The sequence below is a fragment of the Rhea pennata genome, chromosome 5 (genome assembly GCF_028389875.1).
Source record: "Rhea pennata isolate bPtePen1 chromosome 5, bPtePen1.pri, whole genome shotgun sequence".
NCBI classification, from domain to species: domain Eukaryota; kingdom Metazoa; phylum Chordata; class Aves; order Rheiformes; family Rheidae; genus Rhea; species Rhea pennata.
Window position 1 is genome coordinate 1,770,709 of NC_084667.1, and position 17,122 is coordinate 1,787,830.

The window sequence follows — 17,122 nt, forward strand, 5'->3', positions numbered from 1 at the left end:
AACTTTACAATGGCAAAACACTGGGTAATGGAGTATTAGCCTCTTTATTATCATTATAAAAGTCTAGTGGCAATGGATTAATAGAACAAGAATTTCTCCTCAGTTGGACTAAACAGCAAAGCATCTGATACTCAGACTGAAACGAACAGCTTCTAAACTAAATTTATGTAACACTGACATTTAAAATGAACTAAATAAATGTTTTATTTCCAAGAATCTCACAGTAACATTTGACATACTGACATGTGAAAACACTTTATAAAGCAATACATTAGCTCATATATTATCAAATTTTGATCTTAATATACTCTTCATTCCCATCATTTAATTTGTCAAAACTTTTTGTTGTTGTTGTTGTTGTTTCCAAATACAGAAGATCATCACCAATCAAAAGCCACCCAGATTTTCTCATTCTTCACAAACATTGCAGCTTGGGAAGGACATAAACAGAGAAAGAAATGGGGTTCAACAAGGTGTTAAAACCCTCAGTTCCACTTGGATATTGCCAAATACTTATTTACTGATGAAAACGGAGCATGCACAGGCCAAAATCTGAGGTGGCAGTACACACAGGAGCACCTTGTTATCCACCCTAATAGTGAAAAGAGCCTGAAGAACAGTATTTTCTAGGTGGCTAAGGCATGGCTTTCTCATCTCAACCTGATAGCCTTCTACGATGGAATGACTGGCTGGGCAGATGAGGGCAGAGCAGTGGACGTGGTGTACCTTGACTTCAGCAAGGCTTCTGACACTGTCTCCCAGAACATCCTCCTAGAGAAGCTCACGAAGTGTGGGTTAGACAAGCGGACAGTGAGGTGGATTGAGAACTGGCTGAAAGGCAGAGCTCAGAGGGTCGTCGTCAGTGGCATGGAGTCTAGTTGGAGGCCTGCGGCTAGTGGCATCTCCCAGGGCTCAGTACTGGGTCCCATCCTGTTCAATGTGCTCACCAATGACCTGGATGAGGGGACAGAGTGCCTCCTCAGCAAGTTTGCTGATGATACCAAGCTGGGAGGAGTGGCTGACACACCTGAGGGCTATGCTGCCATTCAAAGAGACATGGAGAGGCTGGAGAATTGGGCAGAGAGGAACCTCATGAGGTTCAACACGGGCAAATAGAGGGTCCTGCACCTAGGGAGAAATAACCCTAGGCACCAGCACAGGCTGGGGGCTGATCTTCTGGAGAGCAGCTCTGCAGAGAAGGACCTGGGAGTGCTGGTGGATGACAGGTTGACCATGAGCCAGCAATGCCCTTGTGGTCAGGAAGGCCAATGGTCTCCTTGGGTGCATTGGGAAGAGTGTTGCCAGTAGGTTGAAGGAGGTGATCCTGCCCCTCTCCTCAGCCCCGGGGAGGCCTCATCTCGAGTACTGTGTCCAGTTCTGGGCTCCGCAGTACAAGAGTGACATGGAGTTACTGGAGAGAGTCCAGCGTAGGGCTACAAAGATGATGAGAGGGCTGGAGCACCTGCCCTGTGAGGAACGACTGCGAGAGCTGGGCCTCTTCAGCCTGGGGAAGAGAAGACTGAGGGGGGATCTGATCAGTGTGTACAAGTACCTGAAGGGAGGGTGTCAAGGGGATGGGGACAAACTCTTTTCAGTTGCCCCGTGTGACAGGACAAGAGGCAATGGGCAGAAATTGAAGCACAGGAAGTTCTGCCTGACCGTGAGGGGGAATTTCTTCCCTGTGAGAGTGACGGAGCCCTGGACCAGGTTGCCCCGAGAGGTTGTGGAGGCTCCTTCTCTGGAGATCTTCAAGGCCTGCCTGGATGCAACCCTGTCTACCATGCTGTAGGTGACCCTGCTGAGCAGGGAGGTTGGACTAGATGATCTCCAGAGGTCCCTTCCAAACTTACCGATTCTATGATTCTATGATCTAAGGAGCTATTTTGGAAGCCCAGAGCATTCTGCGAGCTTTGTGTTTATTATGAGACCACAGAGCAGTAACAGATTACAGTCTGCTGGATAGCACACACAAATACATCTAAATATTACCACTAAAAATACATCACTGACTCATCTCTACAGATGACAAGTACAAAGCCAATAAATATCACAGTTTTAAAGCATATATTACTTGCTGCCCTATAGATAAGTACTTCTGCATGTGGTAAAGACATTTTTTTTTATTAAAAGGAAAAGGAACAAAACACAGGAATGTTACTAAGAACTGCTAAAAGATGGAAATCTCTTACTACTTACTAAACATATCAGAAAATACACATATATTTCCAGGTTAGACTTTGATATCTTCCCCTACATTCCTCCTTCCTTCAGATCTCAAATTCCTGAATGTGTTGAACCTATAAATCTCTTCAATATGCACAAAGTCACATTGGTGATACAGGCTGTGTATCCCAATGTTATATGTGTGTGTATTTACACTATAAATATGATAAACAAACCTAATATTGCATCTCAAATGTATAAGTTAATAGTTAAAGCTGCATCAACACCAATTTGCACCAGCAAGTTTTTTCTGTCTCAAGTTACCACTTCTAGCTTCTCTTCACATTCTCCTGTACCATCTTTCATGCTTTCAATGGATGGAGTTCCTCTGTTAAACTTAGTCCTGCAAAATTTGAAGTATGGAAATAAATCCATTACATTTACAAAAAAAAAAAAAAAAAAAAAAAAAAAAAAATCAGACTCAAGACATGCCTAAATATTCAGTACTTGTATATGATCTTTCTGGAATTTGGGGTTTAATTATTTAAACTTAGTTAACAGGAGCTGTCCAAAATGAGCCTAGTTCTGACTGGTAACAAGCAACCACAGACTGAAGATTGAAAGGCCACAAGCATTTTAGTAAAAATTCAGAGAAGTCTACTTGATTAAAAATCTTCTCCTCCTTATTGCACACACACCTGAAAACAGTCTCCTCTCTCTGCAAAGACAGAAATATGCAATGCTCTAAGGACAAACTGTTAATGATGCAGCACAAGTACTATTCTAAGTCATTCCTCCTCTCGCATGTGATTGCAGTCTGGGAAATGACAAATTCTGAAAATCATGCATGCTAAAAATGGCATTTCTGAATGGAGAGAGAAAACAAACAAACAAACAAACAGTCAAACAGTTCTTTACCCAATGTTTCAATATTCTGTTTTTATTCTAAAAATAACCACCTATTTACTAATGCTTAGAATGCTGCCTTCTAGGAAAAGAAAACAGGATGAAATGAAAAAATTCTTCTCTTAAATAAACTATCTGAACACGCTCCCTACCTCCTCTCAGGGATGAGCATACAGAAGTGCATCAACAAGAAAAAAAAAGGCATTAAATCGTAAGATGAGTAACTCCCAAAATTTTGTGCCAGAAGACACCAGATACCAGAAAATTCTCTCTTCAAAAATTCTAGCTTTGTAGGTGAAGCAAGTTTTGAGGTTGCTGTTTTCTTAATATAATGGAAAACATCAAGGAACGTTTTTTTCAGAAGTGTGAAGCTTTTGTTTGGGCAGAAGATCCTTGCAGTGGGGCTAACAAGCCTGCTGCCACCACTTGGAGCTCTCTCTACATGAAAGCGTTATTGCCTTTCAGCTTTTTAACCTTATTTCTAACTTTCTTCTGTTTCTAGCTCCATAAATAAATTGTGATTTGCAGGTGGCTGAAAAATGTTTGTTGTTGTTGTTGTTTAAATGTAGTGGCCAAAGATTCTCTAGAGATATTTTCCATCATGACTCACAACTCTTCCTCCCTCCCTATGCTCTGTCAGTCTAGATTCCACAAGAGAACCGTTTAGTGGTGAGAAGCAGCTCCCAGTACACACAACACTTGACACAAGCCAAACAAAGTGAATAGACCAGATTGAAAGTCCTCCTCGAAGTACCAGATATGCTTCTTTTAAGGCAGTGACTGGATTCAGATGACACTCAATTTCTGCACAAAAAGCACATGCTCCTGGAGAACCAAGGCTAGAACTATCAGTCTACACCCCAAACTCTGCTCAAACCTTTCAACACAGAAATTGCATACAGAAGAGCAACCTATCTAGGACAAGAGACACATGAAAGAGCCAGTGCGTCGTGATGCACACTGGCCACCATCACAAAAGATCTGTTACGTGTTACAAACAGGGGCGGCCTCTGAGGGCAATCCAGCGAGGACCCTGGGGTTGATCACTTTGAACAGTGGATTTAAAAAAATTGGCAGGTAACTTTGTCACAGCATGTCAGGGCTGAGTCGTCCTGTTGGATATCTTAAGGTCAGATAAACGCTGAATGCCAATGGAATTTGCAGCAACCCTTGTGATCTGCGTATGGAATGCTTCTCCCCAGTTATGAGACAAGCTGTTGAAGCAATAGAGACATTTGCTTCCGAAGATCTAAACCGAGAGCTTTGTTCTCCTCCTTAGAAGTTCTGGGGTTCACCTGGATCCACAGTACATAAAGTGATCCAGCTGGGGTATCTTTGTCCAAACGCCAGAAGCAGCAGCTACTTCTTGGGTTTTTCTAGGATGTTGAGGAATTTCCCTCGAGTCATTTCTCTAGCTGAAATCACAAGGAAAAAAAAATAGATTAAAGAAAAAAAAGCCAGAAATAAATGTATCATTTGCAGTTTTAAATGGGATAAGAAATTCATTTAGATTTGCACTGATACTAATAGAAAAGATTCTGTTCTTAAATAAAAATAAACCGATCAGTCTGCATTCCTGCTTCAATTCCTGACAATCTAGAAATGCAGGCAAGGCCCGGAATCTCCTAAACTCAGCAATAATTCCCACCGGCTGTCTCATTACATACAATCTACGCTTTCTATTCCTACTGCATTATGCTCCTGCAGCATCTCCTTTTCCGCCTTTGTACTATCCATCTCTGAAGGGTGTAATCCAGATCTCCATCACTCTGTCTCAGAGCAATTGTTCCTGGATGTTATAATCCGTCAGAGATTATGGAACTCTGTCTTTCTCCATTTCAGGATTATTGGTCCCTGGACGCTATGATCCTCACCAGAAATTAGACAGCATTTTCTCTCTCTCAGCAGTGTCAGTCCCCAGATACTGTAATATAATGGGGTTTATATTCCCTCAGTGCAGTTCATCTACGGATGGTGTAATAAAGTAAAGTTTATAGAGCTTTGGTCTTCTCTCTCTCTCCACACTGTCAGTCCTTCGATGTTTAATACAGCAAGGCAAGGTTTACAAGTCTCTCTCTCTCGCTCTTGGCACCATCAATCTCTGGTAGCTGTATTACAACAGGGTTTACACAGCCACTTTTCTGCGCAAGACACTGCTGACTCGTGAGCCCGGAGGCCCACAGGCTGGCAGAGCAGCCCTAATACTACTTTTGTCTCACAACAACAACGCAATGCATCAAAGACGGCATGATTAGTGACCGAGTCCCGGAGAGAGGCAATTTCCCCACCGGTGCTTCCCTTCATTTCTTTTAAATAAAGGTGCGAGCTTTGTGCTGGACTGATGGACAACAGACACGGAGGTTTTCATCCGCAGGACCGATGCAAGCATATGTGCTACCTCCACCCACCCCGGAGGGAGAGAGGGAGGGAGGGGACAGCACTTCATTTTCTGTTTTATCGTTCAATTCCTGACCTTTCTACTGAGAGAAATGACAACTAGCATAAAAACCACAGGTGGGTTTGCTATTGGGTTTTCTTTCTATATTACTGGATATTCTGCTAGAATAAAAACCTAAAATGTAATAAAATTGTTCTGCTTAAGATACTCAATACTCACCCTCCAGTAAAGATATTTTGTTATTCTTAACCTGGCTGATTAGGATGTTCCTTACAGCCCCACAGTCTTTAGGTCACTACATCTAACTCGTCTACCCAAAATTGAACCGTGAGGCACCGGAATCAACCAGAACCCAGTGCAATAATTGTTATTATCGACACCTTGGTAGGTACCGACGCTCCCAGGCCGGCGCTGCTCGCGTGCTCCGCGTTGCGACGCCCAGGATTCGCCCCGACCTGCCTCCCGGGTCGGGATTAAACGGGGTCGGGTCCCGGGATTAAACAAAAACGCAGGTTTCTAGAGATTGCAGTCAGAAATAGGTTTCTCGGCGGATTCTCGACACCTCCCCGCCTTTCACCGACCACAGCGCACGGTTCTGAAGCGCTTCCGACGGAGAAGGCGCAAAGTCAAACTACGGCCGAGAGCACGGGAAGTTTTCCCGAGCGAGTCCCATATAGGAGATATACGAACGGTGACAACTCCGCTCCCCCCGCGAGGGCTGCGCCCCGTAAATCAGGCAGCGAGCGCAGCCTCCTCCTGCGCGCCGACTGAAATTGCTGTGGGTTGGGGGTTGCTCCGGAGCACGTGCCCTCCTGTTCGCTTGTCATCGGAGATGTTAACATTTCTGATTAATTCACAGACCTCTCATTTTATTCCTCATTCCTTTATCCTTGCTATCCCGTTCTGCTGCAGCTTAAAGATTCTTACCGACCTGCTACAATAATCACCGCCCGCTTCCCCCCCCAGCCCGGTGAAATTGTTTAGTGATGCCAACCGCGCTTTTAATTTGCAAGACATCAGACACAGAGGTAATTTATACCAACATCTGTTCATTTCTGACTTCTGAAACAAACTCGCACATGCTGCTACAAAATCCCATTAGGAGCAGGAGACAGCCTTCTGCTATTCTGTATTCCTCTTCTCCTCACATACCCGCTCTTGCAACGGCGCTTTATTTTTGAAGATACGATGCCAAACTGAAAGAAAGGGCCTTACGTCTTTGTATATACATGAAAATGGCCAGGAAATACATCCTCATACCGCAGACAAATCCCAGCCAAACTAAGGGGAAGTTTGCATAAACATTTCCAATCTCGTTTTCCCTGCTTCAGCTGCCTCTCTGATCTGCCCAAGAATCACAGTTAAATGCATTCCTGGTAAACACAGGCCAGATACATATTACATGATACTGCTTTGAAACGTCCTGCTATTTCTCCTTTGTTCCTCTGTAATCTGCACCAGAGTACGTCTTGAGCCTGGGTTTTGCACAGAAAAGCCTCTAATATTAAACTGACTCTTCTGCTCAGTATTGCTTCTGATAAACGATTCCTTAATAATGGGAATATCATTTCCAACCGGGCCTTTTGGAGCTTGCCGCAGTGAGGTACGAGCTTTCGAATAAAGAAACCATCACCCACATTCTAAATATGATTGCGGTCTAAGAGAGCTGCTAAAACCTGTCTTAAGCAACTACCCAAGGGACCAGCAGAAGCCAGTAGTGTGGCAGACAGAGGTAGAATTTTTTAATTAAAAGGTTGGACAAAACTGCACCAAAAACCTTAGGGATTTTTTTCTTTTTAAATGGCTGCTTAAACCAGAGACTTCTCTAGTGAAGAGAGGGCTGGAGCGTGGGTTTCTTTGTACCAGCGAACAGGCACTGGGGAGGCTGGGCAGCACGAGACGGAAGCGGGAGTCTCCACGTCAAGCCACGATTTACAACCTCCCCTGCGCCGTGCCTCTCCGGCAACAGCAAAGCGATTGCGACGGCCCCGTTACAAATTCACCTCACCTAGCGGGCAGGAGGAAGGGGGCATTGAAGACCACAGGGAAAACATTCTAAAAACGTTATCCGCGCTGGCTGCAACGACGTCGAGCGCCCGAGCAGACCCCGTCGTCCAGACGCCGGCCCTGAGCAGCGCCGCCGGGCTGCCCGAGTAACGGGGAGCGCGGCCCGAGGCAGCCCAGCCTTCCGCCGAGGAAGCGGCGGCTCTCGGGAACAGGTACTGCACAGGACGGGCTGGGGCTGGCAGCGGACGGGGAGATTTCTATTTGATAGGGGAACAGAGTAAGGTTTAATATAATCTCCTCTTAGGACTTCAATCCCTCAATCCCGCATTTAGCCTTGGTGCCCAGGGCTCCTTTCCTACCACAATGTCCCCAAGCTGCCTCTCTGCAGTAAATTTTGTGGTTGCTGGTTGAAAAGATTCAGTAGTACAGATTGATTTCCTTCAAGTGAGGAGATGAGGGATTACCAAAAGCAGTCCTGGTTAACAGGATTGGGTGCAGAATCTCCTGCTAGAGCAGCCCACTCTGCCAGTGTTTTGCATCCTTCCACCACGACATATGGGTTTCATTACACAAAGATTTTCCTGATTTTAACTTTGAGGCGATTACTTTGGAAACTCAGAGCTATCTTTACATCTATAGCAATTTAAAGGTTAAGTAACTTTTTAATCAGATGACAAAGACTCGTAATGTATTTTCTTCAATCGAAAATGAAAACTGCTGTTCCGGATGTTCCTTCCAGTGACAGCTTAATTAGAAAAAAAAACCTGTATGGGAGATTGGGGTTCAGGCTGATTGCTCCCCTAAAAAGCCTTCTCACACATATGACAATACAGGATGCACTGGGTCCTAAGGTCTGGATAACCAGCAAATAATGGGCAGATTTACTACTATAAAACCAGTAACAAAAATAATGACTTACACTTATGTAAGCAACTTTCATCCTGGAGGATCCGTAAGCAACACGCATGTACGCACAGCCCAAACACAGAACACACAAACGCACAGCCACAGCATGCTTGGTCATGAAGCCCATACCAGAGATGGGTAACAAGTTATCATACGTTTATCACGATCATTATACCTTCCTCTGCTCACTAGATCACGTCTTCCGGCTGCTTCTAAAAATCTCAGAAAAAAGCCCATGAGCAAACCACAGGTACTTTAAAAGGAAGTCACCCCACTAAAGCAGCACTTCTCTTTCTCCCTCATATACACCACTCCCACACAAACTTGACTGCGGTCTGTAGCATAAGCTCTTACCTGAAAACACAGCAGGACTAAAAGCTAAGTATCTTTCTACTAAAAAGAACTGGAAATATAATTATTGCCCTACGAGCAGAACACGTTTTTAGCCGAGATGTCTTGCAATATCACACTCTGAACGTTGGCCTTCTTGTCATCAAAAGGGCTGTCTACGACCACCTGCTCAAGGCATGCAGTCTGTCTGCCTACCTGTCAAAATCTTCCACCCGTTTAGTCCCTTACACTTGTACTTATGGCAACTAAAACTTACGGTTTTTAAGCACAGGTTTCCTTTAAAATACCAGTCATGCACTCCAAAATTATTGCTTTGTCTTAGCAGTATGGAGACAACAAAACAAGAGGGTTTAACCATGAAGACCAACCAACGGAGGTTACTAGCTCAGGGTGAAGAGAACGAATTGCAGAACGTGCCTCTGACTTAACCCTTCTACAAGCAGGGCTATCTTGTATCAGAAATTATTCCTTCTGTCCTGCTACCCAGTGCTGAGACAAGACATAACCATTCCTCTTCCTAGCTGGCAGGATACATGAAGAGGTACAGGGGAATCTGCCTGTGTCTAATTCTTGCTTAGCGGACCTGTGAACGCCAATAGCAAAGCCAAATCTTTTGGCTGGGCTCAACTACTACCACATTTGGAAGGGAAATAAAATCAGCCACAGGAGATGAAGGCAAAAGGCAATCTGAAAACAGCAAAATATGTTAAGATTGATGTTATTAAATTACCACTAAAAGAGAGGAGGAAAAAAAAAAAAAAAAAGAGGCTTACATCAGCTAAGGCCTATAGAATATTGCAAGTCAGCCAACAACATAATCTGTGCTTTGATCATTAGGAGGACAGATCTGTATGGATCACTTTCTATCTCCAACTTGCTTTTATCTCCTCAGTCCATGCATATTTATAAACGGAAAGTCCAGACCCCCCAAATCCTACCACCATGTGGAAGCCTGCTGGCACCAGCTCAACCCAAAATTTTCCTCCATAGAAAGAGCTCCAGTTACTCCGCTAACTCCGTACTTCCTTAACGTAACTGCCAAGGGAAGTGTTAACCGACTGTGGCCCTGGCAAAATATAACATATAACAAAAATTTTATAGCTATAATATAATTAATACTGATTAGTTATAATAACATGTAACAGTATAGAATACATATATGTATGGTGTGTGCACGTGTGACTCACACACTGAGCCAAGTTTTGCAAACAGCTGGAACTGCCGTCTCTGGAGAGCGGTGGTCAGCAAACGCAGTGCCAACACCCTTCACCGAAGACTTATATTTATTTACACTGAATACCAGCCTCATCATCCTGCACTCCTGAAACACGTTTTTGGGGTAAGATAACATAAAATCAGCAGAAACCCACAGATGGGCTAAGTCTGCATTACTACGGCATCTTTTGATAATATCAAAGCACTTGCAAAGTTTATCAAGCTTTATAAAATCCTTGAGACATGCAGTGATTTAATTTGCATTTCGAGACGGGGGGTCACAGCCTCAGTGAGCAGTGATGTACAGATGTAGACTAAAGGAGTCAGCAGCAGCGCTGGAATTCAGGCTCTGAAAGATGAGCTCTGTCAAGTCCTGCCGCAGCAATTTAAAACATTAACACCGCTCTTTGTCCAAACCCTTCCTGCCCTTCCCCCGGTGACAGGAGCGGCAGAACCTACACTCCAGCTGTAGTTCACAGCCTGGCGTGTTGAAACGCCGAGGAAGGTGGGCTTGCACAAAACCAGGCTGCAAACCAGAGCAGGTGAGGCACGAGCACCTGCAGGGTCTCTAACGGAGCAGTGGCAAACAGCTGTGGCCGGTAAACTTTTAAACCATTGAAACCATTTATTTGGTGAGTGTTAGCTAGAGCCCTAGGAACTGAGGAGTCAAATACCTAATCCTCCCTTGAATCAGGAAATCCCAAGTATGACCTCTTTCCATCTGCTTTCTCTCCGTCCACAGTAGTTATGTTTTATTGTGCACCTGATGAGAGATCATTCAAAATTATCCACAGTGGCAAGGCTAGATCTGCTGCAGATCGAGATTTCCTCAAAAATGTTATTGCTGTTATCAGCAAATACTGAAAATATATCTTTCCTAATAATAATAATAATAAAATTACATTCCCTCTCTGCAAAAGAATTCAGCTTGCTCTCCGCACTGGATTTCCCTGCCTCACAAGGCAGCACCGTTCTGTTAGCGCTCGGCTGCAAACCATGATGTTCACAGAACTCCAAATGTAATAAAAAAATAGCTTAAAAAAACCCCACTACAAGCAGTATTCATTCATATACAGATGAGCAAAGCCAGTCAAGGAAGACGCTTGAAGCAAGGGACAACATCCTAGCCCATGTCCAGAGAGCTACTGAACTTATGCTCCTGGCCACAGATACTAGGATATACAGGTATTTTGTATTGAGTGACCCCCACGCTAAAGGAAACTCCTACAGCACCTCCCTCTCATAGGGGCTGCCTGCAGCCAGCATCCTGCGAGGCCAAAGGCCCGATCCCTGCGACCCCCAGAGCAGGGAACGAGTTGCATCTCCTCACCACGAAGCCAATAAAAAACCTCTCTTGATTATAATTTAGATAAGAGCCACTGGATTGAATAATAATGTCTGAAACTCCCCTGGCTGTTTCACCTTGAGACGTCCATCACTGGGTTAAACATGATGCTAATTGCATTTGGATTGATTAATTTCTCCCACTCCTGTCTATTCGAATAATGCTTAACAAAATAATCACAGCACCCAGAGCCAAATCTTCTCCGTCAAAGGAATGAAGCCATCAGAACCAGCAGAGATGAAAGAAATGAAGATGACCCGTAATTACTGCTACGGTGATATCATTACCATATTATAGAAAATGAGTGTACATGGGGGGAGCGGGGGCTGTGATTATTATTTATTTTTTAATGGAACCTTACATCCCCAGAATACAGATCCAACACAGTGGAGCATACAGAAATACAGAACTAAAAAAAATTTTGTGCATTAAATTGCAAAAATACAGTGAACAGTGAGACTCCAGATACATCAAGTGTCTTGCACTGTGAGCTGGTCTTTATTCACTTCACTATTTTTTCATTGCAATAACACTTTGTATATGACTAGCATAGAGATTTAAGGTGCCTACCTTCCCAAAGAAATCCTCAGGCATCCACAGCAGAACTAACCCATAATCCTTATGCTAAAAGTCATTCTCCTTCAGTATCCCTGCAAGTTGTCTGTCTTTGAAGGTTGGCATTCAGATTTTTAATCTACAAAACCGAGTCTGTTTTTCAAAGAAAAGCTAGCAGGCAAGAAATTTCTATTCTTAAATGCAGATTCCTACCTGAAAGCAGTTACAAACTCCATGACCAGCAACAGTAGATCACTTAACTATTCATTATGCTGATTCTGTAAAGGTATCAAATACACCAAATGGAAGAATTTAGATCAGGATTAAAAAAAAAAAAAAAAAAAAAAAAAAAAAAAAAGAAGTTATCCTAAGGAAGCCCTTCTGCTCCCTTTATTCTCCAAAATACACTCCCAAAGCCCCTCTCATTTGAGAAACAAATAGCTTGGCAATTGTATAAGATCTTCAGACACCTGTGCACTGCAATTCTAATTGTGGTTTATACAGTTCACTTCTCTCAGTGCTGGTTATGTCTGCCCCCTAGTCTCAGACTGAAGACAAAAAAAAATATGCAACTAGCAGCTTAAAATATTTATTCTGGAATAAAGCCAAGGTCAAACATACACAAAAAAAATCCACATGCCAAAAAATGTCAAGGCCTGAAACCAGGCACTGACTCATGAAGCTAATTAAACACAGAAAAATGATTTTCAAATATTTTAAGGCTAAAGAAACAAATTCGAGTTATGCTTCTAATATTAAATGCACTATTAAAGCCAATATTAGATGGCTGTTGAGGATATTTTTAGGTATGTCTGCAAGGCGTTAAGCGAGCGTAAGTCAGCACTAGAACAGGTAGAGCCTGGGAAAGCCTGACCGCTTGGTCGCAGAGACGCTGGGAGCAAGCGCTGGGACGGGATGGGGCACGTTTCAACAGGCGGCACGCGAAGGTTTGTCTCTCGCTGCCTGCAAGGAGAGGAGAGGAGGGGAGAGGAGTCCGTGCGCGCCCTCGCAGCCCGGCAGGGCGTCAAGACCTGCTGCCGGCCGATGCCTTCTCACCCCAGCGCCTCCAAGAGGAACCTGCCTCATCTTCGCAGCGTGCGGAAACGAGACCAGAACTGCCCAAGAGGCGTGCAGCACCGCGCAGCCCGGAGCGCTCCCCGACGGCCCGCAGAGCGGCACGCGTAGCCTCGAGGCTCCTCCGCCCGCGCGGGGAAGCGGGCACGCGCCGGCCGGGAGCAAAGCAGGTGAACCCGCACGCTAACAGTTTTTCCAAGTCTTATCGGGGCCGGGCAGGCAGGGCCAGGGAAATATCTGAGCCCAGGAGCCAATAGGGCCAAAGGGATTAAAAGTTATTAGGAGTAGAGAGAATTACATATTTACAGTACAGTTACTGAAAAATAATCGTGTAATGATTATGTAAGTCCCCATATTCCCATTGGCTAATAACGCCGGGATACAAACTGTACGGTTATGCAAGTCAGGGCGCACAAATCCGACCCGAGTACGACAAGGCACGCCAAAGGGAGGCTCGCAGCTCTGCGTCGCCAACTCTGCGGCTGCCTTCTTGCCCTCCAAAGGGAAGGAACAAGTCCCTTCCAAGAGGCTAGCTCAGGGCTTGAGCTGCGAAGCAGAATTGATTTTTCTTTTTTTTTTTTTAAATTTCACTTCCATCCATAAGCTTTATGAGAAGAGACAGCTGGATGAAGCAAGTTCATACTAAAATATTCTGTGTCTATTTGTCCAGAGATGTCTTGACTCTAAAAAACAGACTAAATTTTTAATGTTTTCTAATCCTCAAGATTCCTCATTGACGTAGTTTTCAGTGTAGATCAGTGTAACTCTGGACACAATAATAAATCATCAAAACGGAAGACCCCTATGAAAAGAAAATCCACACTTTTTGTGACTGAACAGTATTTGATTTACACACAAAACAAAACATATCATCACCTTATCCTCACCTTTTTCCTCTCCTGTCTGTTCGCTGCTTCACTGAGTCTAGCTCCTTTACTTTCAATCATTCCAGTGCCCTGCATCATGCCTGCTGCTCACCATGAGCCTCTTCTCTCATCAACAATACGCTGAGCTGAGGAATATCTGGAGGTCCAGAATAGGGTTCTGGGAATTCAGAACCACCTATACCAACTCCAAGTTGGTGGCAAGACATCTGAGCAAATACAGTAATTCAGCAATGTTACAGCTTTCACAACATCCAAACATTAAATCCAAGTGAATAGTGAAAAAAATATACATTTGGAAGAGTCAAAAAACAGGGAAAAATCTAATCTACTTGATAATAAAATGTAATATCACTCAGGGCTATTTGCATAGTAGACTCTGCTACAATTACTACTATTCAGCTCCAAAATGTGCTCAGATGCAACCAGGTAAGGTCAGATTTCCATGCAGATCTAAAAGATGCACCCAAAAATAAAACCTAGAGTATATTAGTTAACTGCCTCTCCTAAAAAAAGATCCTCTTTTTATGCTACAGAAGGTCTAGCAAGAGCAGGCCTGCTACCCCTTACTTCTAAAAATTTCTTCATCTGTTCATTCACAACGCACACCTGCCACTGGTCTCCACTGGTCTGATACCAAATCTACCAGTGCTCTCTCCTCGCATGAGTTGAATACCAGACCAGTTGTCTTCATCCATTACTGGAAATGAAGAACTGAGGGACCGCAGCACAGCAAAGGGGAGACCACCTAGAAGATGGCTCAAAAGATGAAGCAGAAAAGCAGTGATAGCCATGAAGAGACTCCAAAGCTTTTCCGACAAGCGAGATTGCTCTGAGAGGTGTGGGGGTACTGAAGTAACTTCAAAAGCCAGAAGAACCCAGAAGACTCCAGAGATGTAGTGACAAGGAAGCTAAGAGACATATGTGGGGGTGGTAAAGGGAGAGGGGAGTGGAAGTAAAGAAGAGTAGGACAAAGAAAACACAGCAGAAAGTTTAACCTACGAAGAGAGAATGAAGAGGTATGCAGCACAATGTTGTGTGAGGGAAAGTATACAGAATCAGAGAATGATTCAGGTTTGAAAGGACCTTGGGAGGTCTCCCATCAACCTCCTATTCAAAACAGACCAGGCCCAGGGCTTTAGACACTCTTAAAAAACAACTCCAAAAATGGAGGCTGTGCAGTCTCTTTTAGCAATCCTTCTAATTGACTGTCCCCGCGGTGAAAATACATGTCCCTGTATCCAGTCAGACTTCTTGTTTCAGTTTACGCCCCTCGTCTCTTGTCCTCCTCCCCTGCACTTGTGAAGGGTCTGAGCATCTTCTGAATAACCTCCTCACAGGTTCGCACAAAGTCTTCTCCAGGCTGAAGTTCAGTTCCCTCCTATAACCTCAGAGGGCAAGTGCTTCAGCCCCTGGCCATCTTTGTGGCCCTCCACTGAACTCATTCCAGTTTATCAATGTTCTTCTCATACTGGGACAAGTAGGACACTACCGGATGCAGCACTCCAGGTACAGTCTAACAAGTGCTGAGCAGAAGGGGACAACTGCTTCCCTAGATCTACAGGCTATATTACTGCCAATACAGCCCAGGATGTACATGCAATCTCACATTCATTTCCAAAGCATTACCTGCTTGCTATAACCCCGCTCAACTTTGAGTCCTGGCTTCTAACTCCTCCACCCAGAAACTGCTTTGCTTACTGCTCCAGCTAGGAAACCTGGGCACCATGGTCAAGCAACAGTATATTATATGCCCTGAGAGAGGACAGGAATTGTTTATGCCTCCAAGTTTTACATATATACATTAGCAAACAGAAACTGTAATTTTGTTTTAATTTAATATGATCTCTGTTTTCAAGTAAGCCAAGTACTAGGCATGAAAATACTGAGGCAACACAGAGAACTATCTTTTGAAAACCAAATGACAGCTTGGCCTGCTACCTAGAAACATCCATCACCCAGCCCTTTTCTGCTGGGATTTGTGTTGAATGACGTCTACTACAAGTTAACAATTAGTTTTTAGCATAAGAGTCCAGTGTCGTTGCCATCTCCCCAGGAGAGAGAAACAGGCTGAGTGATTTTTAGATTATATGCTCTGATAAGACACAGGCTCCTGACTCCCTGTGTGCTTGTGCCATACAAGCCACCTGCTCGATAGAGCTGCCGCTGGGGACATCCTCAGAAAGGTTTAATAATAATGTTCTCTCTAGAGATGTTACTCAAAGCATGATCTGAATTTACATCTTATATCACATATTAAAATCTTGTATATAAAATCCTACCAACAGAGAGGATCTAAGACCAGTCATAAGAAAACAGTACCACTATATATTGGAGAAATGTTTTCTATTAAACAGTCACATCTGTACACAGGAAAATTATAAATGAACATAGGAATTGATAGAGCAGAGATCACCCAGTTAGGTATCCCATTTGACTGTACCCAATATGAGAAGCATCACAGAAAAATGCGAGGAACCCCATTATAAAGATATATGGGATCTGCCCCAAAAGATTCCTCCCCTTCCTACATGCTTGATTTATATCCTGAGGCAGCTGATATTTCATACTTCATTTATACTTTATTCTAGTGTAATTAGAAATATTCTGATCATCCTTACAGTTGTCTGATGCTTTTTCAATGGCTCCTAAGTAGCTGGTCAGAAGAAGTGTGGCAGGAAGTTCCATATTAAATTATTCATTTTGTAAAAATCATTCTTTTCCACTAGTTTTAATCTGACTGCCTTTCATTAATTTTTTTTCCTGAATTCTCCCTCTCATTCTTCTCATGCTTGAAAGCCAATGGAAATTTTCAATTTCAGTTGTAGAGATGTAAAGTAAGTGTCACCTTCTGAAACCAAAGAGGTCAATTTTTTTTTACGTTCTCCTACGGAAATCTCCTGATTTATAAGAGCTCTGTGGAAGCGAATGATGTATTTTACACTGTCTCAAAATTATTCCTACCAAAAGACTACCTTAAGTGACCACATAATATCTGAAGTTACAAGACAGAAGATGAGGCTTCCTGCCTAGGAAAAGATTATTAAACCTTGTTCAGAAATACAGATTGTAAAGCACAATTATTAAAGTCAAGCAGAAAAGGAGGTGGGAAGTGGCACAAGTTTGTTGAGTTGTAGAGCTTCGCTCAAGCCTGAGGACATTTAGGTAAAGAGCAACGCACTCAGCGTTGCCAGGGACTGCAGCTCTACACGGCTGCTCTGGACCACCCCAGGAGCTCAGGATGCTTGAGGGGGACCTGCAAAATAGGAATAAACCTTGCCAGAGCCTTTACCAACTGCACACAGACTCCAACTACCT

The 17,122-nt window shown here is 43.7% G+C and overlaps 1 protein-coding gene across 2 annotated transcripts in view; it reads right to left on the reverse strand.

Annotated features, from left to right (window-relative positions):
- Positions 1-1,899: 1,899 nt before the first annotated feature.
- Positions 1,900-17,122, reverse strand: part of LIN52 (lin-52 DREAM MuvB core complex component) — a 44,477-nt gene continuing 29,254 nt past the window's right edge. The window contains exon 6 of one of the 2 annotated variants that reach the window (XM_062577845.1): positions 1,900-4,484. In XM_062577845.1, the coding sequence (XP_062433829.1) occupies positions 4,429-4,484 (56 nt within the window). In that variant the 3' untranslated portion in view covers positions 1,900-4,428. Of the gene's footprint in view, positions 4,485-12,590; positions 12,810-17,122 lie in introns of those variants that run through there. The other variant, XM_062577844.1, reaches the window with a different exon arrangement.